General features: G+C 48.6%; 14 protein-coding genes across 14 annotated transcripts; 7 read left to right on the top strand and 7 right to left on the bottom strand.

Moving 5' to 3' along the window:
* Nucleotides 1-53: 53 nt before the first annotated feature.
* KL911_003081 (uncharacterized protein) lies at nt 54-1,502 on the bottom strand (the record flags this gene model as incomplete). Its single annotated transcript, XM_043198222.1, has 1 exon — nt 54-1,502. One exon carries the CDS (start codon nt 1,500-1,502, stop codon nt 54-56), a length of 1,449 nt encoding a protein of 482 aa, XP_043054032.1.
* Nucleotides 1,503-1,657: 155 nt separating this feature from the next.
* Nucleotides 1,658-3,992, top strand: KL911_003080 (uncharacterized protein; the record flags this gene model as incomplete). The annotated part of the gene is made up of 2 exons (XM_043198221.1): nt 1,658-2,033; nt 2,521-3,992. The coding sequence occupies 2 exons, from the start codon at nt 1,658-1,660 to the stop codon at nt 3,990-3,992; spliced, it is 1,848 nt and encodes a 615-aa protein (XP_043054031.1).
* A 120-nt stretch (nt 3,993-4,112) lies between these two features.
* KL911_003079 (uncharacterized protein) lies at nt 4,113-6,323 on the top strand (the record flags this gene model as incomplete). The annotated part of the gene is made up of 1 exon (XM_043198219.1): nt 4,113-6,323. The coding sequence occupies one exon, from the start codon at nt 4,113-4,115 to the stop codon at nt 6,321-6,323; it is 2,211 nt and encodes a 736-aa protein (XP_043054030.1).
* A 58-nt stretch (nt 6,324-6,381) lies between these two features.
* Nucleotides 6,382-7,839, top strand: KL911_003078 (uncharacterized protein; the record flags this gene model as incomplete). Its single annotated transcript, XM_043198218.1, has 1 exon — nt 6,382-7,839. One exon carries the CDS (start codon nt 6,382-6,384, stop codon nt 7,837-7,839), a length of 1,458 nt encoding a protein of 485 aa, XP_043054029.1.
* An 11-nt stretch (nt 7,840-7,850) lies between these two features.
* On the bottom strand, nt 7,851-8,165 carry KL911_003077 (uncharacterized protein; the record flags this gene model as incomplete). Its single annotated transcript, XM_043198217.1, has 1 exon — nt 7,851-8,165. One exon carries the CDS (start codon nt 8,163-8,165, stop codon nt 7,851-7,853), a length of 315 nt encoding a protein of 104 aa, XP_043054028.1.
* Nucleotides 8,166-8,238: 73 nt separating this feature from the next.
* On the bottom strand, nt 8,239-8,943 carry KL911_003076 (uncharacterized protein; the record flags this gene model as incomplete). Its single annotated transcript, XM_043198216.1, has 1 exon — nt 8,239-8,943. One exon carries the CDS (start codon nt 8,941-8,943, stop codon nt 8,239-8,241), a length of 705 nt encoding a protein of 234 aa, XP_043054027.1.
* Nucleotides 8,944-9,235: 292 nt separating this feature from the next.
* On the top strand, nt 9,236-10,894 carry KL911_003075 (uncharacterized protein; the record flags this gene model as incomplete). Its single annotated transcript, XM_043198215.1, has 1 exon — nt 9,236-10,894. The coding sequence occupies one exon, from the start codon at nt 9,236-9,238 to the stop codon at nt 10,892-10,894; it is 1,659 nt and encodes a 552-aa protein (XP_043054026.1).
* Nucleotides 10,895-10,957: 63 nt separating this feature from the next.
* Nucleotides 10,958-11,383, top strand: KL911_003074 (uncharacterized protein; the record flags this gene model as incomplete). The annotated part of the gene is made up of 1 exon (XM_043198214.1): nt 10,958-11,383. One exon carries the CDS (start codon nt 10,958-10,960, stop codon nt 11,381-11,383), a length of 426 nt encoding a protein of 141 aa, XP_043054025.1.
* A 1-nt stretch (nt 11,384) lies between these two features.
* Nucleotides 11,385-14,084, bottom strand: KL911_003073 (uncharacterized protein; the record flags this gene model as incomplete). Its single annotated transcript, XM_043198213.1, has 1 exon — nt 11,385-14,084. The coding sequence occupies one exon, from the start codon at nt 14,082-14,084 to the stop codon at nt 11,385-11,387; it is 2,700 nt and encodes an 899-aa protein (XP_043054024.1).
* A 360-nt stretch (nt 14,085-14,444) lies between these two features.
* KL911_003072 (uncharacterized protein) lies at nt 14,445-15,629 on the top strand (the record flags this gene model as incomplete). Its single annotated transcript, XM_043198212.1, has 1 exon — nt 14,445-15,629. The coding sequence occupies one exon, from the start codon at nt 14,445-14,447 to the stop codon at nt 15,627-15,629; it is 1,185 nt and encodes a 394-aa protein (XP_043054023.1).
* Nucleotides 15,630-15,690: 61 nt separating this feature from the next.
* KL911_003071 (uncharacterized protein) lies at nt 15,691-17,136 on the top strand (the record flags this gene model as incomplete). The annotated part of the gene is made up of 1 exon (XM_043198211.1): nt 15,691-17,136. The coding sequence occupies one exon, from the start codon at nt 15,691-15,693 to the stop codon at nt 17,134-17,136; it is 1,446 nt and encodes a 481-aa protein (XP_043054022.1).
* Nucleotides 17,137-17,177: 41 nt separating this feature from the next.
* Nucleotides 17,178-18,491, bottom strand: KL911_003070 (uncharacterized protein; the record flags this gene model as incomplete). The annotated part of the gene is made up of 1 exon (XM_043198210.1): nt 17,178-18,491. The coding sequence occupies one exon, from the start codon at nt 18,489-18,491 to the stop codon at nt 17,178-17,180; it is 1,314 nt and encodes a 437-aa protein (XP_043054021.1).
* A 321-nt stretch (nt 18,492-18,812) lies between these two features.
* KL911_003069 (uncharacterized protein) lies at nt 18,813-19,973 on the bottom strand (the record flags this gene model as incomplete). The annotated part of the gene is made up of 1 exon (XM_043198208.1): nt 18,813-19,973. The coding sequence occupies one exon, from the start codon at nt 19,971-19,973 to the stop codon at nt 18,813-18,815; it is 1,161 nt and encodes a 386-aa protein (XP_043054020.1).
* Nucleotides 19,974-20,115: 142 nt separating this feature from the next.
* Nucleotides 20,116-21,570, bottom strand: KL911_003068 (uncharacterized protein; the record flags this gene model as incomplete). The annotated part of the gene is made up of 1 exon (XM_043198207.1): nt 20,116-21,570. The coding sequence occupies one exon, from the start codon at nt 21,568-21,570 to the stop codon at nt 20,116-20,118; it is 1,455 nt and encodes a 484-aa protein (XP_043054019.1).
* Nucleotides 21,571-21,706: the final 136 nt, after the last annotated feature.

The following is a 21,706-nucleotide window of genomic DNA, read 5'->3' as shown; positions in this document are numbered from 1 at the left end:
GGTTGCGCCGCTGCGGTCCAACATCTTTATGGGTCTCATCTATATTCTAGCATCTACATTAATTCTTTAATCAGATAGGGCAGTAGCACGCACGCGGCAATAGACAGGGTGCAGATATTCTCCCAGAGAGCAATCGGACTTTGCAAAAGGCCTCTGTCACAGAAGTTGAGGTAGCAGCTGTAGAATGCAACCCTGAAGAAATGGTAGAACAGCATACCAGGCGACTGCAGCATGCCGGATAAGAGCCCAACAGGCTCCGAGATACACTTGCCTCCAAGCTCGAAATACGCAAAGCAGCCGCGTTGCAGAAGCTCGAGGTACCTCGACTCCGCTGCAAATAAGGTGTAGAGCGCAATAGAAAGGGTGTTGAGGACCGCATCCAGCGGCTTGCGTTCGCCATGGAAGGTGAGCATTTTTTCTAGCATGACGCCCTCGTCCAGGAAATCGTCGCTTGGAACGTCTGCCAGCAGCTTGCACAGCAGAACCGCGTCGTTCAGGCCAACGGTCATGCCCCCGCCCGTGAGCGGGTGCCTCATGTTGAGCGAATCCCCGACGTAGATCAGGCCAGGAACCGTGTTTGGTTTGGCAGTCAAATACTGATTTGGCATGCTTCTGTACACGTTCTGCTCGGCGCCCAAAGCCTTCTCGAACGATGGTTTCAGCTTTTCAGGCAAGGACACAAGCACCTGCGATCTCAGGTACTCAAGAACCTCCTTTTGCTTTGGTAACTGGGAGCTTCGGTACGAACACAGGATCCGCGTGTGACGGGGACTGACTTGGTACATCAGAATGGGGGCATGCTTGCCGAGTATCACATGCCCGTGATTTTTGAGAGGCAGCTCGGCGTCTTCGAGGTCCAAACCCACGAAATACGACTCGATTTCCGGCTGCTTGTCCTGGTAGAGCTCCTTTCTGAATTTCGAGTAGATGCCGTCGCAACATATCACCAGCTTCGCGCGGTACTCTCCTTTGCCGGCAACCTTCACACCTACGACCCTGCCGTCTTCGCGGATAAGCTCCGTGACGTTGCCCTCCAGTTTGGTCACGTTCGGCTCTGCCAAGCACAGACCCCGTAGGTTCATGAGGAAGTCCCCATGGTGGAAGGCGACTCCGCGGACTGTGGGCGTGCGGTCCCATTCAGACATGTTCAAAGTGCTGTCTGTCTCCAGCTTGTCCTCATTTCCAAGCTTCAAAGCCCCGGGCACGGGCTCGGTGTCGATCTCAGCAAGGACGCTCTTGTCGGGGTACGTGATCTGCACATGGCGGCCGTAGTACGAGACATAGTACCCATCGACCTGGATTGCATCTATATTGTTGATCGCACCGACCATACCCAGCTGCTTGAGTGCTTTCAGGCCTGCCGGTTGCAACAGCTCTCCGATAATCCTGTTTGGCTTTGTCCATTCCCGCTCGGCAATCAGAACCTTGCGGCCTTGCCTAGCCATCACTGTGGCAATGCATGGCCCGACCACTCCGGCACCAACCACTATCACGTCGTACATTGAGAAAAATGGTTCCAAAACGAAGCTTTTTATAGCGCAAAATGATCTGATTTTACGAACTGAACGAGCGAGCTCCAGGAAAATATTTTGGTACGCGCTCGTTTGCGGCGGTGCAACAGGAATTGTATTTTTTGAAAAAAGACACGATAACGTCAATGCCCGAAGAAGTGCTGCCCTACCACAAAGAAGAGAAGAGACTGGCGGCATCTGAGTATGAGAAATACGACCCTATACGCGAGCGTTTCAGCTACGTGATCGTCCTCCAGGTGTTTCTGCTGTACCTAATTTACCTCTACTACGATCACATCAACGAGTACCATCCGCTATTAGCCGGGGCTCTTCTGGGAGCACAAACGTCATGTCTGGCACAGTCGTTGAACCAGTTTTACCAGCGCACAATCAGCATATCTAAGCATATCAAATTCTACGTCTACGGAATTTTCAACGGAGCAGCTACCACTTTATGGATCAAATTTCTGGTGTCTCAGGTGGACACCAAACTTATGAGATTTGTGTACGACCAAACATTTGGTGGGCTCATCTTTCAGTTCTTGTTCATCTTATATAACTGCATTTGGGAACGGCAGGACCTTTTCGCCCATCTGCGAACAACATATATCCAGTCGCTCAAATACTACTACATGATGTGGCCGTTCGTGTCGTATCTGTGCTTTTTCCATATACGCGAAGATCTGATATTCCCGCTCAACTGCCTATCGACTCTCATATTCACGCTGCTTCTGACGCTGATCACGTAAATAGATTGACTTTGCCGCGCGAAGATACTTAGTTCTTAGTTTACTGTGCCTTGATCGACTTTGACTTGGTATTACGTAAAAATTTATCCGAACGGTGGTCCCAAAAACGTTGAAAATTTCCAGCAGAAATGCACACCAAAGACCCGACACCCCTACAAACACACCCCAAACCAGTAAACATCCAATCATCTATCACCGGGTAAGACGGATTCAGATTCCAGGCATTCAAAAAGGAGCCACAAGGGGTGGGACGCTTCGAGCTATTTCGTTTATACTCCGAAATTATCCCGCACAACAGCTGATGGCAGATGACACATACTATCTAACTGTTCACGAGGCCGCCCTGGCTGTAGTTGCCACAGCCATGAAGAAGTCCAGACTGAAGCCGCACATCCTGGTAATCAACTCGATCATCGGCGCTATTCTCTTTTCCGCCGGAGGAATGCTGGACCTGATGGTGCAGGCACTGAATCCAGGGCTCGTTGATCATGGGTTTGTCGGGGTGGTCAGTTTGTTGCAGGGAAGCGTTTACTCGATCGGTCTATTTTTTGTCATTTCCATGGGTATGGAGCTGTTCAACTCTAACGTGCTATTTTTCTCTGTTGGGGTGATGCGAGGTGCAGTGTCGGTGGTGGACCTGCTCACGAGTTGGTTCGTTTCGCTCTGGGTCAACTTGGGTGCCACTATTTTCGTGGTGTATTTATTTTGCCATGTTTCTGGTATCACTTCCTCAGGAACCTACGTATCAGGCTCCCGTGCAATAGCAGAAGACAAAGAGTCCTTCTCTTTCATGCAGACGTTCTTGAAAGGTGTTGCTGGGAACTTCTTTGTGTGTCTCGCTGTCTACTTGCAAATAATGGTGAAACCGCTGCACGTCAAGCTCATAATGATATACCTTCCGGTTTTCACATTTGTGTCTATGGGGTTCACCCATTGCGTGGCGGACATGTTTCTGATTCCTGCTGGGCTTTTCAACAAGTGCTCGTTTGGGTGGGGCCGGTACTTCTGGAAGCTGCTTCTTCCTGCTACGCTGGGGAATATGGTCGGCGGGTCGTTTTTTGGAGTGGTTATTCCGTGGTATTTGCATCTCGTGGTGATCGAACAGGACATGAAACAACTGCATCTTCCAGACTACGAGGAGCGCGACGAGCAGCCGGAGCTGAACATGGACTCCAGGGTGGTCCGCACTCCTGGCCACTCGACCGTCGCCTCGCTCAACAGTACTATCAATTACAACCCGCCAGAGGTGCAACCGTATGCTCCGTCCACCGCAGAACGGTCGCCTAGCGGAGTGTTCCCTGTTTATGACATGGGGGAGCCCTTGGAGCGCGAACGGAGCATAGCACAAGCAACTGAGGACGGCACAAACCTCAGACTGTCGCTGACCCGCGGCAGCTGGCGTCGTCGAGCTACACGGACAGACGCAGAGGCACAGCCCGATTCCGCTTCCAGGAGCCAGGAAACTATCAAAGACCGGATTGTCCGCCATCTGAGCAGGAACTCAAGCAGGGACGACATGGACGCAATGCGCAAACGGCTGTCTGCTGCGGGAATCACCGCAAAAATCGCCAGCCACTCTAACGATATTGCAGGTATCCACCAGAACTCCATAGACGTGTCCTACCCAGGCCCCACAGAGCCGAGGTTGAGGAGAGTGCCCACGGGGTCAGTCGATCCTGCAGACTCGTCTGGGGACAGTTCCAGCACCGACGAGAAAAGGGACGCAAACTGACGGAAATTGGTGTCAGGTCAAATAAACACCCACGGTGCTTACATAGTGTATTATTCGATAGAATTATTTTTCGCTATTTTTACGTGTCGTCGAATAAATCGTTTGTTTTCCTTAGTGTCCATGGTGCCCATGCAGTCCAAAAAAGACACTATTTCCGACCAGGAGGTGAAGGAAAAGCTTGTGGAGCTGGCTGCCCCGACTCCAGAGCTACAGCTGCCTCCTGTCAGCGGAGTTAATTGGCGCAAGCTCGAAGCTGTTGTTGCGCCGATTGTCTTCACTTTCGTGTCGTTCTTCGTCCGGATGTACAAAATCGGCATCAACAGCAACGTCGTCTGGGATGAGGCCCACTTTGGCAAATTTGGCTCCTACTACCTCAGACACGAGTTCTACCACGACGTTCACCCCCCATTGGGCAAGATGCTGGTGGGACTCTCCGGGTACTTGGCAGGATATAACGGGTCCTGGGACTTCCCGTCCGGTCAGGCCTACCCTGAGTACATCGATTACGTCAAGATGAGACTCTTCAACGCCACGTTCAGCTCTCTTTGTGTTCCTTTTGCCTATTTCACCATGAAAGAGCTGGGCTTTGATCTCAAGACCGTTTGGCTCTTCACCTTGATGGTCACCCTCGAAACGTCATACACCACCCTCGGCCGCTTCATTCTGCTCGACTCCATGCTTCTGTTCTTCACGGTCGCCACCGTCTTCAGCATGGCCAGATTCCACAACCAGAACAGAGACGAAGCAAACTCCTTCTCACGCAAATGGTGGAAATGGCTTCTGTTGACGGGTATCTGTATTGGCTGCACCTGCTCCGTTAAGATGGTGGGTCTGTTTGTGACTGCTCTGGTTGGCGTGTACACCATGGTGGACCTGTGGATCAAGTTTGGCGAGCTACGTACGACGATGCCTCTCAAACGCTACTTCTACCACTGGGTTGCCAGAATCGTGGCGCTCATCATTGTTCCCTTCACCGTCTTTGTGGTGTGTTTCAAAGTCCACTTTGATCTGCTTTTCGGCTCGGGTCCGGGTGACGCCAACATGTCCTCGCTGTTCCAGGCCAACCTGGTCGGCTCGGAACTGCAATCCGGTCCAAGAGACGTCATGACGCTCAATTCTGTCGTCACCATCAAGAACCAGGGTCTCACTGGCGGCCTTCTTCACTCTCATGTCCAGACGTATCCTGAAGGCTCCAACCAGCAGCAGGTCACCACCTACTCGCACAAGGATGCGAACAACGACTGGGTGTTTGAGCTGGTGAGAGAAGACCCCAGAAACGAGTTCACCGAGCCTCACTATGTCGTGGACGGCATGTCGGTCAGACTGATCCACAAGTCGACCGGCAGAAACTTGCACACACACCAGATCCCTGCTCCTGTGTCGACATCCTACTACGAGGTGTCTGGCTACGGAAACCTGACAGTTGGCGACTTCAAGGACAACTGGGTCGTCGAAGTGGTGGACCAGTACGGAACAGAGGACAAGCTTAGACTACACCCATTGACCACCTCGTTCAGACTTCGATCCGAGGCTCTGGGCTGCTACCTGGCTTCTTCCGGAATAGCGCTGCCTCCGTGGGGATTCCGTCAGGGCGAGGTCGTGTGTATTAGCAATCCGTTCAAGAGAGACAAGCGGACCTGGTGGAACATCGAAAACCACAGCAACCCTGAGCTTCCAAATCCTCCAGAAGACTTCAAGCTGCCCAAGACGTCATTTTTGAAAGACTTCATCCAGCTCAACATCGCCATGATGGCCACCAACAACGCTCTGGTGCCGGATCCGGAGAAACAGGACGACCTGGCCTCCAGTGCTTGGCAATGGCCTACACTTCATGTTGGTATCAGATTGTGCGGCTGGGGCGACGATAACGTGAAGTACTTCCTTATTGGTTCTCCGGCCACTACCTGGACCTCGTCGATTGCTATTGTTGTCTTTGTGATTATGGTGGTGCGCTATCTACTGAGATGGCAACGCCAAATCAATGATTTCGAAGGACAGCCCAAGAAGGCCGATCTCTTTGTGATGGGCGGTCTGTATCCGTTCTTGGGATGGCTGCTCCATTATCTTCCGTTCTGCATTATGGGTAGGGTGACCTACGTTCACCACTACCTTCCAGCGCTCTATTTTGCCATGATTGTCTACTGCTACACCGTCTATAGGCTGGCGGAGAAACTGAACCGTTGGGCAGCCGGTGCCTTGTACATTTTCCTTTACGCTCTTGTGATTGGCTGGTTCATATTCCTTAAGCCTCTCACATTTGGTATGGATGGGCCAAATGCAAACTACAAATACCTCAATGTCCTAAAGTCCTGGAGGGTTGCAGACGAGTAGGAAACATAAATATCAAAAATAAGAATTCCTCAATTATTTTTACTTTAATTAATTCCCGATGGCTCTCCAGGAGTCTTACGAAACACTTCTGCGTCCGTATAAGGATAAAAACGAGTTTGATCTCCATTACCCAATATCGTACAAGCCGTATGTGGGGATCATAGACAACACAAGCAACCAGTCTATTTCCCTGGACCTCCCTTTCATTAACCAGTCCTCCTCAGGGTCTGGCAGAACTGCTCGCAAAATTATCAAACCGCTGGTCACTAGGCCTCCAACAACATACCATAAGAATATCTATTTGGATCTGGAGTTCAAGGAGTATTTAGACTGGAACAATTTGAAGCAATTGGTGTCTTCGTTGCTCCACTCGTTTGCCACTAATTATTTCAAGTTGGTGCTCAATCAGCCCTTCGAAATTGCCACCACTCTGTTGCAGGTAGGATCGTTTCAGAATCACATATCGCTCTCCAGCCGTGCAATTCAAGATGATTCCGAGTCTGACGACGACGACAACTATTTCACCAAGGAAGATGATAACTCAAGCAAAATGAGACAATCGCACATCGAGCGCGCGCCGAGACTCAGCCATTCAACCAACCTGCCGAGAAAAGTGATGGTTGACAAGATAGAGCCTGTTTCACTCAACACTCTGGACATTCTTTCTGCTCTCGTGTCCAAAGAGGGCCCTCGAGGAGTGTTTAAAGCGGTCAACACCTCGTTTCTCATCGGTACGCTCCAGTACACCATCAGATCGTGGGTCAGCGGCTTTATCTCGGGCTTGCTAGGCATTCCGGACCCATTCTACGTGGACATGATACACTCACCAAACGCAGGTCTGAGTCTGGCCTTTAGCGTCGGTGCCGACGTTGTCACGGGACTACTGCTGGCGCAGCTCAACCTCATCAGAATGAAATTCATTGTTACAAACTCTGGGAAGGGCCCACGGTCGTTTAGAGAGATCATCTGGACTTTGCCACGTTTCTTCATCCTCACGCCTCCAAAAGAGCTCATCATACCAAATATCATCACCAATGCCGTCAGATCATTCACGATCCACTATCCAACCTATTTCCTGACTGTCATATGGCAGGTTAACAAATACAATTCCATGTTCCTTTACAACGCGCTGGTGTTCATATCCAAGGTGATGGGTCTGTTCGTCAGATTGCCTTTCGAAACGCTATACAACCGAGCTCAGGTCAGCCATCTTCTCACATGCTCGACACTTCCCCAGTCGATGAAACTGTCTCCAGATCAACTATGCATTAAGTTTGGCGGCTATTATGGCTACCTATCAACTCTCTACTACGTTGTGACGGGTACGAAACCTGTCGATTATGGCGCCGACAACTCGTTCGCAGAAAACGTTGTTCTGGAGATCGAGGACACAGACGAAATCAACAAGGGATACGAGGCCGTTTTTAGAGGCTGGAGAATCCAGCTGATCCGGCTCGTGTCGCGGTTCTTCCTCAACTTGCTGGCCCAGGAGTCTCGAAATTCTGAGAAATTTTAAGTAATATGTAATTAGTTGCCTGTCTCCGATTTCTGTTTCCCGCGCTCGATAAGCCGCTCTCCAAGCTTCTGTAGCACTTCTCCATCACTCAGCTTCTCGCTCCGATGTGTGTCCCAAACGTACTTTAGCCCACTGATGAGTTCCTCGGTGAAATGTTTATTCAGGAACTTGCGCAAATCTGATCCATCCACGATTTCGTCCACTCCCTTGGTGGTCTTTGCTGTTTGTGCAGAGACTTGCGTGTTGAGCTGTGGAATTGGCTGCGGCGTCGGAGACTCCGTCTTTATTTTCTTCACGGACGGACCGTCACCGTTCTCAGATTCCATAGAAATTCTTTTTAAGGATTTTAATTAAATATTCAATCCACAAACACTATAGTACAATTAACCTTCATATAGTTCATGACCTCACCTTGCGCTTGAACTCCCTGCGCATGTCTCTCCACAGATAACCGATCTCCTGGTGCCTGAGAAAATCGTCCATCACACTCTTCACTGTTCCTGGGTCCAGCACAGGGTCAGTCTCAACTATCGAGTATTTTTCGGGATCGAAGACAAACGAGACCTCGCGAGAGTAGTCTCTGCTGTCCACGTTGCGGAACACAAACAGTATCTGATTATCGCGACCAGCATTCTCCATACGTAGTCCCAAAAGCTGCTCCAACTGGAACGCCTTATCCTCTATAAGGTCGCTTTGTTTGGTTATGAATGTTTCCCGCTCACTGATAGCTTTCATGCTGTCCTCCAATTCGTCATTTATCGCCTGGATCTTGTTCTCGTGCTCCTTCTTTTCTCTCAGCAGTTTCTCCTCCTGGATCTTCAGTTGCTGTACGCGTGACATCGACGCGTCTCGATCGGATATCAGCCGGTTCAGCTCCTCCAGAAGCTCGTTATGGAGGCCCTCGTATGTGCGGAGTTTCGTGTTCAGGTCTCGTTCTTTTTCCTGGAGATGGATCATAGACGTTTCGTAATTGCGTTTCTTGGCGAGCAGGTCTGCTTGCACGGATTCTAAGTACTCTGACAAACGCGTCTTGAGCATCTGCATTTTCTCTTTGAGCTGTTCGTAGCTCTGCAGCGACTGCTCTAACTCCCCTGCGGTGGACATTTGAAGATAAACAAAAAAATATTTATTTACAACTTAGCTCTGAGCAAGGATCATAGCAAGATAGGAAAAATATTTTACTCACGAGCATTGTGGTCAAACACCCAACTCTGATGCGAAAGCCCTTCTCTGAACCTTGTGTCAAATTATTGTGTCACCGTGCGTTATTTGCAGCATTGTCCTTCCCCACAGAGAACCTTATTCTGCATGGGTGGCAGACTAAAGATGTAAAATAGCGTGCCGCCCAGAATAAAATCCTTTGCCTGTATTTATTTCAATGGACTACAAGACCTCTATGGATCTCTTGATACCGGCCATCTCCCGCATAGCAAACGCACTTCTTATGCACATGTCTCAGCTTGAACTCTCACTCATCGCCGCACTGCTACTTTTGGCACTCGTGGCTGCCGATTACATATATATTCGCCCGCATAGAATCAAAAATCTCCCGTCCGTCCCCTGGATGATCCCCTTTTGGGGAAACCTCTCCATACTTTTCCCTCAAGCCCACAACTACACACAGTCGCCGTGCTCCAGGTTTGCGGAGCTAGCCCAAAAACACGGAGATGTGTTTCAAGTCCGACTGGGGACCAGGACCGTTGTGGTAGCCAACTCTTACGATTCCATTCTTCAGCTTTGGTGCTACCACAACATTCGAAATAACAACTCGCGGCCGATTCTGCACACATTTCACGGCGTCTTGTCCCAGTCCAAGGTATTCACCGTGGGGACTACCCCTTTTGGGGAATCGTACCTCAAAAGCCGGAAATACATGTCCAGCAAGCTACTGAACGAGTCGAGCAACAGAAAATACAATTCCAGCATCATCGACAAGGAAGCCACAAAGCTCGTGCGATACATGCTGTCTAGAACGACAGATGACATTGTGGAGATGGATATCACGAGAGACTGTCAGTACTTCCATTTGGGGGTGGCATTGATTCTAACCTACGGCTACGAAATAAACGCTCGTGCGAACAGGGACGAGCAAGAGCTGGCGGACGAAATGGTCTATGTTGAGAACTACATCACAAAAATCCGCTCACACATCCAGAACGTCCAGGACTATCTGCCCTGGTATCTCCGTCTGGTGTTTGACATTTTTCACGGCAAGTCAAAATTTGCCAGGGAACTGTACCATCGAAGAAACAGTTATCTGTACAAGTTCAGCCAATTCACAACCTCGCGTCTAGACATGCCAGATGAATACGTGCGCCGAAGTCTAATCTTCAACTATGTCAAAAACAACGACCAGGAACTGCTAAACGGGAGCCAGCTTGGTAGCATATGTTTGACAATGGTCAGTGCTGGCCTGGACAACACTCCGCTGAACTTCCAGTACGCCATGATGCAGCTCAGCGAGTCACCACACATACGGGCCAACGCACGTGCTAAGCTTCTGGAATGCTACAACAATAATTCCATAGAGGCATGGAATAAATGCCACGCAGACGTTTTGTGTCCGTATGTGGTGGCCATCGTCAAGGAGACCTTGCGGCTTTTCACGGTTTTGCCCATGTCGTTACCCCGAGAAACGACTAGAGACATTGTCGTAGGCGATGCGGTGATTCCACGAGGCACCACACTGTTTATGAACGCCTGGGCTGGCAACCACGACAGAACGCGGTTTTTCAAGCCTATGGAATTCATTCCTGAAAGATGGCTGGACCCAGAAACGGGAACCGTGGACACAAACCTAAGACATTTCTCCTTTGGTGTGGGATCGCGCATGTGTCTTGGCAACAACTTGGCCTTCAAAGAACTGTATGTACTGATTTGCAAGTTTCTGCTGATGTTCGAGATAGAAGCTGCTAAAGAACAATCGCCAAGCTTGCACCCACTGGAGCTGAACCAGTTCCCGGAGTCGATTGCCATTGAGCCAATAGAAACGCACGTGCGCTACACGGTCAATGATAAGACGCTGCAGGAATACGTAGAGGGTGTATACACATAGAAGAATGAGCAAATAAAAATCATAAATAAATTATATAAATTTATTATGGACCATTCTCACCATATGATGGATCCCATGGACCCAATGCCCATGTGTAAGATGTCCATGACGCTCACCACAGACTACAAAAATGTCTGTGTGCTTTCCTCGTCTTGGATGATCACCTCCGCGCAGTCATTGGTCCTCTCTCTTATTGCGGTGTTTGCCTTATCGGCTGGATATGAGTTGCTCAAGAACTGGACCGCTCGCTGGGAGTCCCGCACATATAAACAGCCCTCGCTTTCCGGCAAGGCGCTGCAGAATTACAAGGTCAAAAGCTCGGTTCTTTACGGTGTGTCTGTGCTATATTCGTTTATGATCATGTTGATATTCATGACGTTCAATGTGTGGCTGATGGCTGCGGTGGTACTCGGCAGCATCGCTGGAAGATACGTTTTCGGGTTCACAGACAATGGAGCTGCTTTTCCTGGGTCGGTTGCGTGCCACTAGTCTAGCTCAGATAAATGGTCCAGTCCTTGGCAACGAGAGGTCTAGGGTTTCTCACTACTACGTGAGTACCCTGGTCGAGAACTTCAGCTGTCCATTTTTGTCCGTCCTGTTCGATAGTGGCTGTCGTGGCCCGGGGGCCGCCTAGAAGAACGATTCGCTCGATCCTCACGTCCGTGTTGTACGTACTCTCAACGGTAGACGTGATTTTGGTTCCTTCCAGCTCAAACCGGGCAAATACCTGTTCTCCCTCCCGATAGGCAAACGTCTCGCCGTCGTCAACATATAGCTCGCCTGTGGCTCTGCCCTCGTCTTCAGCAATATACAACGTGTATGGATCGTTTTTCATCAGTCTGGACGAGCGTCTGTACCGTTCCTTGGAAGGCATAATCGAGCCACCGCGAAGAAAGACAGGCACCTTTTCTAGCGGAGCTTCCACCTCATGGTAGCCCTTCCCGCTAATTTTCTCAAACGACTCAAAATCGTAGTATGGCTTGTCGTCTGGCAGGTAAAGTCTCACGGAATGTGTGTCTGGGCTGGTGACAGGCTTCACCAACAGCGGCCCAACAAAGAACTGGTCGTCGATGGCGTACACGTCTGGGTTCTCAGGGCTGTCAAATGCGAGAGAACTCACCACGGGAGTTCCAGAGACGGAATGCTTGTAGAATTGCGTATAGAACAATGGCAGCAGTCTGTATCTTAGTTTGATCGCGTCTCGCATCATACCCGTATATGGCTCGCCGGCAACCCATGGCTCCCGTCTGCGAGAGTCAATGTGAGCATGAGCACGGAAAAACGGATACCAAATGCCTGTTTGATACCATCTGACCTGCATTTCTTTATCCGGATTGCCAAAAAATCCGGCGATGTCTGCCCCCGCAAACGGAAAGCCCACAGCGTTCATGGTGAGCACCATTGGAATGCTCTCACGCATATATTCCCATTTGGCCATGTTGTCTCCTGTCCACATGGCAGCGGTGCGCTGGGAGCCCGCATAGAATGATCTGGTTAAAATGAACGGCCGCTGTTTAGGGTTCCGCTTTATGAGGGCATTGTATGTCATCTGATGGAAAGTAAGTCCCCACACGTTGTGGACCGACCGGTGCTCCCAGTCACCGTAGTGGATTAGGTCCCGAGGAGCAGTAGTTTCTGGGCCGTTGAAAATCGACGGTTCGTTCATGTCGTTCCAAAGATGAGCGTTGGTAGCATACCCTAGCAGGCGCGACCCATTGGCAAATAAGCTATCCCAAAACGGCTGTGCGGCCGGGTTCATGCCATCGATCCACACAGACTCGCCTGGCCACGAGTGTCCGTGGTACAACTCCGAGCCGTCGTTTTTGCGGATACCTAGTTTCTTGTCAACAACCGCGTCGCTGACATCGTAGCCAACTTTGAGATGGGGGTCAATGATTACAATCAGGGTTCGTCCTGTCTCGTCCAGTTTGCCCATCATGCGCTCAGGGTCTGGGAATAGCTCCTTTTTCCACGTGAAATATTTCTTGTCGTCCGTGTACTCGATATCCAGCCATATGGCATCAAACGGAATCAGAAACTCGTCGAATTTGGCCGTGATGTCCAGAACATCCTCCTCGTCATTATAGTTCCAGCGACACTGGTGATATCCAAGAGAGAAAATGTTTGGTAGGGCGGAGTGGCCCGTGAGCTTGCTGTAAGACTGCACAACCTCGGTCGGGGTTTTCTTAGCAAAAAGGATAATGTCCAAAATTCCGCTTTCCGAAATCCAGTGGGTCTGGATCTGACTTTCCGATTTCTTGATGTCAATGTTGGTGTCCGCACTGTTGAGCCAGAATACGCCAGCGCTTCCTGTTTCGCCAAGACCAATCATGTACGGAATCGAGCCGTACATTGGGTATTTGCTTTGTGTTTCGTACTCGAAAATATCCACATTGTACAGCCTGTAAGGTTCTGTGTCGGTCGTGTCTTTCAGTGCGAAGGAGTCCGCATGCTCAGGGATACCATAAACAGCTTTCGCACCAAGGAAAGAGACGTCCAGGGCAACAGATTCTGGGCCCAGCGGCAGCTTGTCGTCTTTAGAATCTTTGAAGCTGTCTGTGTAGGCATCAAAAGTAGACTCCTCTGGAGCCACGTGAATAGAATTTTCTGCGTTCTCCTGCTCCCTTGTTCTGTAGTGCTCGATATTCAAGAGATTTCGGTCATTAAGGACCAATTGAGCTCTTCCGTCACGCAGAAACGTGATCTTGAACGGGTGGAGCTCAATCTCGGCACGGTACTCGTGGAATTCAAGGGTGATTTTCTCAGAGTCCACCGAATGCCTGAATGATTGCAAGTGAGGTTGGTCAGCTAGTGCCCATTTAGCCGTCTCGTTGAACCGGCGAGCGGTCACATGGTCGACAACGGGTTTTCTCTCCGCCTCGTCAATCTGTAACCGCAGATTGTCGTCCTCCAGCACGCTTATGTTCATATCCAATGACACGAAAGATCCATCATTGAGCATTTTCAGTAGTGTGGCATGCAGATCTCCCGCTGAGGAGTCGATCTTGAGCGACTCCAGATCGACAGAGTACCTTGAATCGTACTCCGCTCCCAGCTTCTCGACCTCAGCTGCAAAATGTCTGTTTCTGGAACAAAATCCGGACTCACTGCATTTCTTGAACAGGAATGACTTCACTGCCTCCACAGGTAGCAAAGACAGCAGGATTAATACGAAAGGGGTCCAATGCATGCTTTTGTCAGGAAATTGAGCTGTGGAAAATAGATCTTAGTTTGGAGCCCTGGCAAGATTTCGCGACGCGCAAAATAATTATCGAAACAAACAAACAAGACTATACACCATGCCCGGTGAAATAATCACTTTGCAAGCAGGTAAGTAGAATTGCGGCTGCTCTAAAAGACTAATGCCCTAGGTCAATGTGGTAACCAGGTTGGTGAGCAGTTTTGGAGCCAGATATGCAGTGAACACGGAATACTACCCGATGGGACAACATCCCCAGAAACACATAATTTATACAGAGAGGATCAAACAGACATCTTCTTCCAACGCAATGATAATAACAGATACACCCCTCGCGCAATTCTTATAGATATGGAACCAAGAGTGATAAATAATATTCGCAGCAACTCCGGCAGTCTATTTAACCCCAAGAACATCTACGTTGCCCCAGAAGGCGGAGGGGCGGGAAACAAATGGGCGGAGGGGTATCACCATGCGCAAAGACACGAGGAAGAGTTTCTAGATATGGTCAATAGGGAGATCGACGCGTGCGACTCTTTTGAAGGTTTCCAGCTAATCCACTCAGTTGCCGGAGGAACAGGATCAGGAATCGGGTCCTTTTTCTTGCAGGAGCTCAGCGATCGTTTTCCCAAAAAGTTGGTCCAGACATACTCCGTTTTTGGAGCTTCTGAGGTTGTGGTCCAACCGTATAACACAGTTCTCACTTTGAAACGGCTAATTGAGAATTCTGACGCTAATGTCGTGTTCGACAACAACGCGCTAATGTCGATAGCGTCCACGAACTTGCAGGTTTCAAGTCCCTCGTACACAGACACTAACAAGCTTATCTCCACAGTGATGTCTGCTGCAACGAATACGCTGCGATTTCCAGGTTATTCGTACAACTCGTTGACGAGTATACTCTCCACATTGATACCTACACCAGACTTGCATTTTCTGATAGCCAGCTACACTCCTTTTACGAGCGACTACGTCTCCAATGCACACGAAATTAGACGTAGCACGGCGTACGATGTAATTTTGGAAGTGCTGGACAAGAAGCTCAGAATGTGCAGCTGCAGCGACACAGGAATGAATCTCTCGGTACTGGACATTATTATTGGAGAGATAGAGCAATCAGATGTACAAAAGGCGCTTGTGAAAGCTCGCACGCGGATAAATTACGTGCCCTGGAGCTCATCGGCTATCCACATGGCTTTGGGAAAGAAGTCACCATTCCTGAACAAATCCCACAAGCAGGTCAGCGGTCTGATGTTGGCAAACTCCACGTCCATTTTGAAGCTCCTCAAGAAGACTCTAAGCGAATACGATCAGCTGAAAAGCAGGGGAGCTTTTCTCAATAATTATAGCCGGGGAGAATACGAGTTTGACCATGGAGATATCAGCATGGAGTTCGATGAGGCAAGAGAAACTCTGAAGTCCACCATGAATGAGTACCGCGATAGCGAAGACCTAAGTTATCTGGACGAAATTGATCCTGATGAGGATGCTGGTCAGATCACGGAGTCTGCTCCGCGGGACGTGGACATGACATAGATGTATTAATAAAAAAATCGCCAATTTCCTAAAAGATTTCTTATCGCAAGTTGTGCTCTTCATGTTCCCTGCTCATGAAACTCGAGATAGAAAAGAGTCTGTAGAGCTTGAGAATCTTGATGGGACACACTCAAGGCTAGACGAACGGCCAATTGGGTCTTCGTCGGCATTCCAGTCCCGAAACCCTAATCTAGGCAATAAATCATTTGAAGAGAATACCCAGGAAAATTCCCACGAGTTATCTCAGGAGGACTCCAGTGAAAGCATCTACTATCCAGATGGGGGATTCAAGGCATACTCCGCGGTGTTTGCTTCACTAGTGGGGCTTATCTGTTCCTTTGGACTGATGAATTCGACGGGTGCGATCGAGTCGTATCTTGAGAAAAATACACTCAAAACAACCCCAACTACCACTATATCGTGGATCTTTGCCATCTACACCTTCCTGACTTTTGGCTGCAATCTTTTCTCCGGTGCTCTATTTGACACCTTTGGAGCGAAAAAAGTGGCCATTCCGGGTGCCTTACTAGTCTGTGCTGGTCTCTTGGCGACAGCCAACTGCACACAAGTTTGGCAATTTATCCTGTCGTTTGGCATTTGCTGTGGGGTGGGCTGCGCATTGCTTATGGCACCGATGGTCAGTTGTATAGCTCATTTCTTCCGCAAAAAACGAGGGTTAGCCCTAGGCATCGCTATGCCCGGAGCCAGCATTGGAGGAGTAGTATGGCCTCTGGTCTGTAATTCTCTCTATCCCAAGATTGGCTTCACATGGACTATGAGAGTGCTTTCTTTCATTTTTATTGGACTGCTGACCGTGAGTTGTTTGTTGATCGATGACCGTCTCGACGAAATTGATAGGGACTCGAAAAACCATGGCAGTTCGCAGGTTTGGGATAGAGTGAAACATAGCATTGATTTCAAGACTCTGAAGGACCCTGTCTATTTACTTCTTGTTGGGGGCCTTTTCATGAACGAATTCTCACTAATTTTGTGCTTCACGTACATTCCATCCTACGCCCTAAACAACGGTTATTCCGAGTCGTTGTCGCTGATTGCGCTGACGGTGGTCAATGCCGCTGGCGTTTTTGGAAGATACCTCCCTTCGCATCTCTCTGATAGTTACGGGAAGTTCAACTTAATGGTGGCAGTATCAGCCATCCAAGCGCTCTCAATTCTGGTTTTCTGGCTGCCATTTGGCCATATCAAGCCCTTATTTTTTATTTTCTGTATCATATATGGGTTTGCTACGGCAGGAACACTTGCGCTGACTCCACTGTGCACGTCTCAGATCTCAAATCCTAGAGATTTCGGAAAAAGATACGGCACAGCATATTTCTTTGTCAGCTTCGGCAATTTGATCTGCATTCCTATCGGTATCGCAATCACAAATACCGCTGCTGGGTATGACGGTATGGTTGGTTTTGCAGGAGCAGGATCATGTTCCGCTACTTTGCTTTTTGTGCTTGCGCGTTACAAATTGGCAAAGTTTAGTATGAAAGCTGTGTAAGCTGTGCTTATTTATTCCCAAACATGTACTTTACATATTAACTAAAAGCCTACAATGCTGCCTGTAGAGTACGTCAATATACTTGAATTGACACTCTTCAGGTCAGACGCGTCCCAAAAATTATCGCTGCTGTTGCGTCTGGCAAGCCCTTTGCTTCTCCGACGACCACCATCAATTGCCTGCATTCTGACTCCCTCCGAAAAATTAGATATTATACTCTCTTTACGAGCAGCAACATAGGGTGCCATAGGTCCATCGTCTGTGATTATTTTCTGTCGCTCGTCTTCGCTTGCGTCATCGACATCAAAGTTCTCGAACTGTGGCAGCAAGTCTGAAGTGATGATGAGGTTTTTCAAAAAGTAGGGTATGTACTTTTGAAGACTCTTGTTGTTCATGAACTGGTCAGGATCCCGTTTCTTGGCTGTGTTTGTGTAAGCTTCGGTGATTGTCGCCATCGAAGTTGTTCTCGTTGGCGCCTGGCTTAACTGTGGCTTGACGTATCTAGACTTGACGGTCCTCCTCAGAGAGTCAGAAAGCTTCACCAATATTTGCCTAAGTACCTTGAGATCCTCCTTTGAATAGCTCTTTAGTATACCATCACCGTAATGCGTATCAATGACAGGTGTTTGCTTTAACCATATGTTCTGGTAGATATCTCCCGGCCCAGTGTCGTCAATTCCCCAGGCCTTAATGAGCTCGATTGTGTCATCATCCAGTTCACTCTGGTCTCCAGCAAGGTCCTTGAGAAGGATGGAGACTTGCTGTTTGCGCCAGCTGTCGATCCGAGAATTTAAATCCTCCTTTCTATACGGTATGTCAAAATTAATGTGTTCTTGAAGATCTTCGATCAGAGAGTCGTCATCGTCCGCTTCATCTTGTACATTAACGAAGCTTTCCTCGTTCGCATCCTGTGTAGAGGTCTTCTCTAGAGACGTGCTCAAAACGTCGTCGTAATAAGGATCCTCTGCGGGCTTTCCCGTTTCTGAAGGGCCCGGAGAAAATAGGATCCACTCACTAGACGAGTCTAGACCGCCGGAGGAAAAACTCTCGCGATATTGAGAGCCCATGCCCTCCTGATCAATAGTGCTGATATCGTAGGCATCATCGGGTTCCAAGTTAGAGGCCCGTGAGGAGCGCGTTCTAAAGAACTTAACATTTTGTGTCTTACCCCTGGAATTTCCAGAACGGAAAGGCAATGAACCCAGCCGCGCTAGGTCCATGTTCTGGTTCAACAATGGCGAGCCCGCTGAAAGCAAAGACGACGTGGAAGATACGGAGGATCGCTCGTTCGAAGTGTATTTGGGCTTGTTAGGAGTTTGCGGATTAGCCACGAACGAAACTGAATTTGAGGCCATTTTCTCTGTAGAGTTTCCCCTATTTGACTTTCCACTTAGTTAATGGATATCGAGCAGTACCAAAAGGATTGAGAAAGAGTTTCTATGAATCAAATTGCTAACAATTGTTAAGATTTGTCTTATCGCTTTCCCCTATATTTATTTAGGATCCGATTGAGCGAGACACATCCCGCAAACCGGAAGAAAATAATAGACGCCTGTAAGGAGCCTCCGTTCGGACGGGAGAGTTGTTTCTTTTGCAGGACACCCCTACATTGCAATATAGCATATTATTAACCTCATTACATTAATTAAACGCATTATAAGTGATAACGCAGTTGCTTAGTTTGATGGTTTAATGACATCGCTGATGAACGTTGTCTCGGTGTATCCGTAGCCTGTTTCAGCGCTTTCAACCTTTCCATCTTTAATGAGTTTGAAATCAAGTTCGTTGCTAAACTGGAAGATGTAGGGCTTTGTGCCGGCCACTCCGCTAGCAATGTTCTTCACAAATTGAGGCAGCTCATTCATGACATCGACACGCTCAATCAAGTGCGTAAGGGCACCTGAAACCTGAACTTCTAGGTCCTTTCCCCTCAGAGTAAACTCGATTTCTTCAGGAACGTTCCAGCCAGAAACAGTGTCTGTGTATGTCTTGAGATGCTTCGTCGTGTTGTCAATCGATCCCAGAAGGATTTTTCCATCCTTGTCTGTAACAATGCCAACATTAACAGTGGTAGTATTGTACGATTTAGGAGTGGTGAACTCCATCACGACGACTGAATAGTTCTCGGACTGGTAGTTCAAGAAATTCCATGCCGCGGCAGCATGATGTGGCTTCATGCCTTGAAGAGCCATAACATACATTCCGAGTCCCGAGTTCAGAGTGACATCCTGTTCAAATTGCTGGTTTCCTTCCAGCTTGAGAGTTCCGGAGGCTTTGCAACGAGGCCAGAAGATGTGCCTCATTGCTCCCCATGGCCTGGCAAGATCCGTCCCATAGTAGGTGGTACCGTCCTTTCCGAATTTCACGCTTTCGCCAATAAGCTCGAAAGTCAAGTCAACAATGCTTGCAGGATTAACGGATGATTTGATACGGTAAACTTTATGCGCATCATCAACTTCAACGGATAGATTATCAGCGTAGAAGTTGGCACCGGCAGCCGTGAAGTTCTCCAACTTGGTGGAGGTCCAGACATAGGCATCAGGTTTGCTCTTTTTGAAGACTTTGAAGGTAAACTGAGCCGTTGTATGCAAACCAACTAAATTCGAGTGAATCACCTGGGCAAAACCAGCGTATACGCCATCGTTGAAGTAAAATGTCTGGGTCTCCACACAGGTGTGGCTCGGCACTTGATACTCCAAGTCTTTTGGTGACAAAGGAGAGTACAGAGGCTCGTCTTCAGACAGATTGGAACAGACTGGATGAATTGAGTCCGGTCCGAATTCCGGTTCGGCGGTTCCAGCAACTACCGACAGTCCTGATTGAACTAATTTCCACATTTCACTAATAAAAGGTTGCTTAGTGTTCCCCAAAGAATAAATACATTTAATTTTTTTTGTTTTGCATACAAAAATCTTGTTTACCCGTGTATTAGCTGACAGATCACACAATTTAATTAGTGTAGCCAAACTGCTCGTATGATCATTCTTCTTCCTCTTGCTCATCCTCCTCGTTCTCCTCGTCAAGCTCGTGTTCACTTTCTTCACCATCATCATCGACAACTAATGACGCATCAAAGTACAGACTTGGATCCAAAGCACTGATGTCGCAGGACGTCGCTTTACCTTCAAGAAGCAGCTCGCTCATAAGAAGACCCGTAGCAGGTGCGTTATTGATACCCCAGCACGAATGCCCTGAGGCCAAATAAAGATTCTCCACATTCGTCTCACCGATAAGTGGACCCGAAGAAGAAGGCACATCCAAAACCGGGAGATAGCACGCCTGTCTTTTGAGCACTCTGCCGTTCTTCAGATTTTCGGACACTTTGGAAACATAGCCAAACAATTTATCACATTCTTCGGTCACAATTTCGACGTCGTCTGTAGTCTCTGGGATCTGAACTGACGAATCTCCTTCTCCGCACACGTAAACTTCGTCTTTCCTTGCGTAAATTTCAGGACTCACAAATTTACTCTTACTAAGTCGTAATTCTGTGAAAACTGCGTAAGGCGTGATTTCTTCGACTTTAGCAGGCTGGACTGTAATAGAGTGGGCGCGCAATCCAGAAATAGGACAGTCGGGAAGGATCTTGGATGTCCAAGGGCCGACCGACATCATAACTTTGTCTGCGAAAAGCTCAACTTTCTCGCTGGAGGTCTTGTCATACTCTGCCTTTGCGCTGGAAGGATAGTAGGAAACACCTTTGCAGTGACCCGTTTCTTCATCGATCATTATGTCGTCGACTTTGCCAATAATCAGCTCCACAGCTCCTGTGGCAATGCACTGCTTTAAAATGAATGTGGTGAATTGGTAAGGTTGCACTTGGGCCGTGGTGTTCTTGTTACCGAGATGGTTCCAGTCATCGATTAGCCTGCGGTCGATCCAGCTCAGATCGTCAGGGAGCTTCGGCCCAAAAGCTGAGTTCTGGCTCTCAATGGAAATACTGTTACTGTTTTTCGAGATTGTAGTGGACTTCACCTCGTTCCTGTCCTCCTCTGCTTTCTGGCTGCGTTTGGTTGTTCTTCCGCTCTTTTTAAGGTCCAGACTATTCAATCGCGACTCGGTGATATCTCCCTGAACGCTTACCGTTGTTAATCGTCTATAACCCCACTCCTTCTCTCCGTCAAACTCGGTCGCGAGATCTTGGTGTAACTGAAAGCTCAATGGCACAATCTGCTGCGGAAATGCCCATAAGGCCAGTAGCCCACCTGCCTTTCCAGAGGCTCCTCCTGCGACACGCTTGCTCTCGACAATGGTAATGTGGTAACTTTCCGGATCGAAGCTGGGATGTCTCGTGAGATAGAACGCTGTGCAAACTCCAATTATTCCTGCGCCAACAATCACGATATGCGTCTTGCCCTCATTTCTCCCTGAGGGGAACGACGAGTACGTCAGAAAATCAGGCTTTTCAGGCGGAATTTGTTTTTCGGTCCCCATAACCACTGCCGTGACAAGCGACTAATAAAATATCCCGTTAACAATAATCATTTTTTCTGGCCACTCACTATTATAGCCAGAAAAGTTGCGTGAGAATTTCATTTGCTTACACAGCCGTAATTATAATGCAGTCTAT

The sequence above is a fragment of the Ogataea haglerorum genome (genome assembly GCF_019207285.1).
Source record: "Ogataea haglerorum isolate 81-453-3 chromosome Unknown 81-453-3_NODE_8_length_489951_cov_95.815404, whole genome shotgun sequence".
Lineage (NCBI taxonomy): Eukaryota > Fungi > Ascomycota > Pichiomycetes > Pichiales > Pichiaceae > Ogataea > Ogataea haglerorum.
This window is presented reverse-complemented; position numbering and strand designations above follow the sequence as displayed.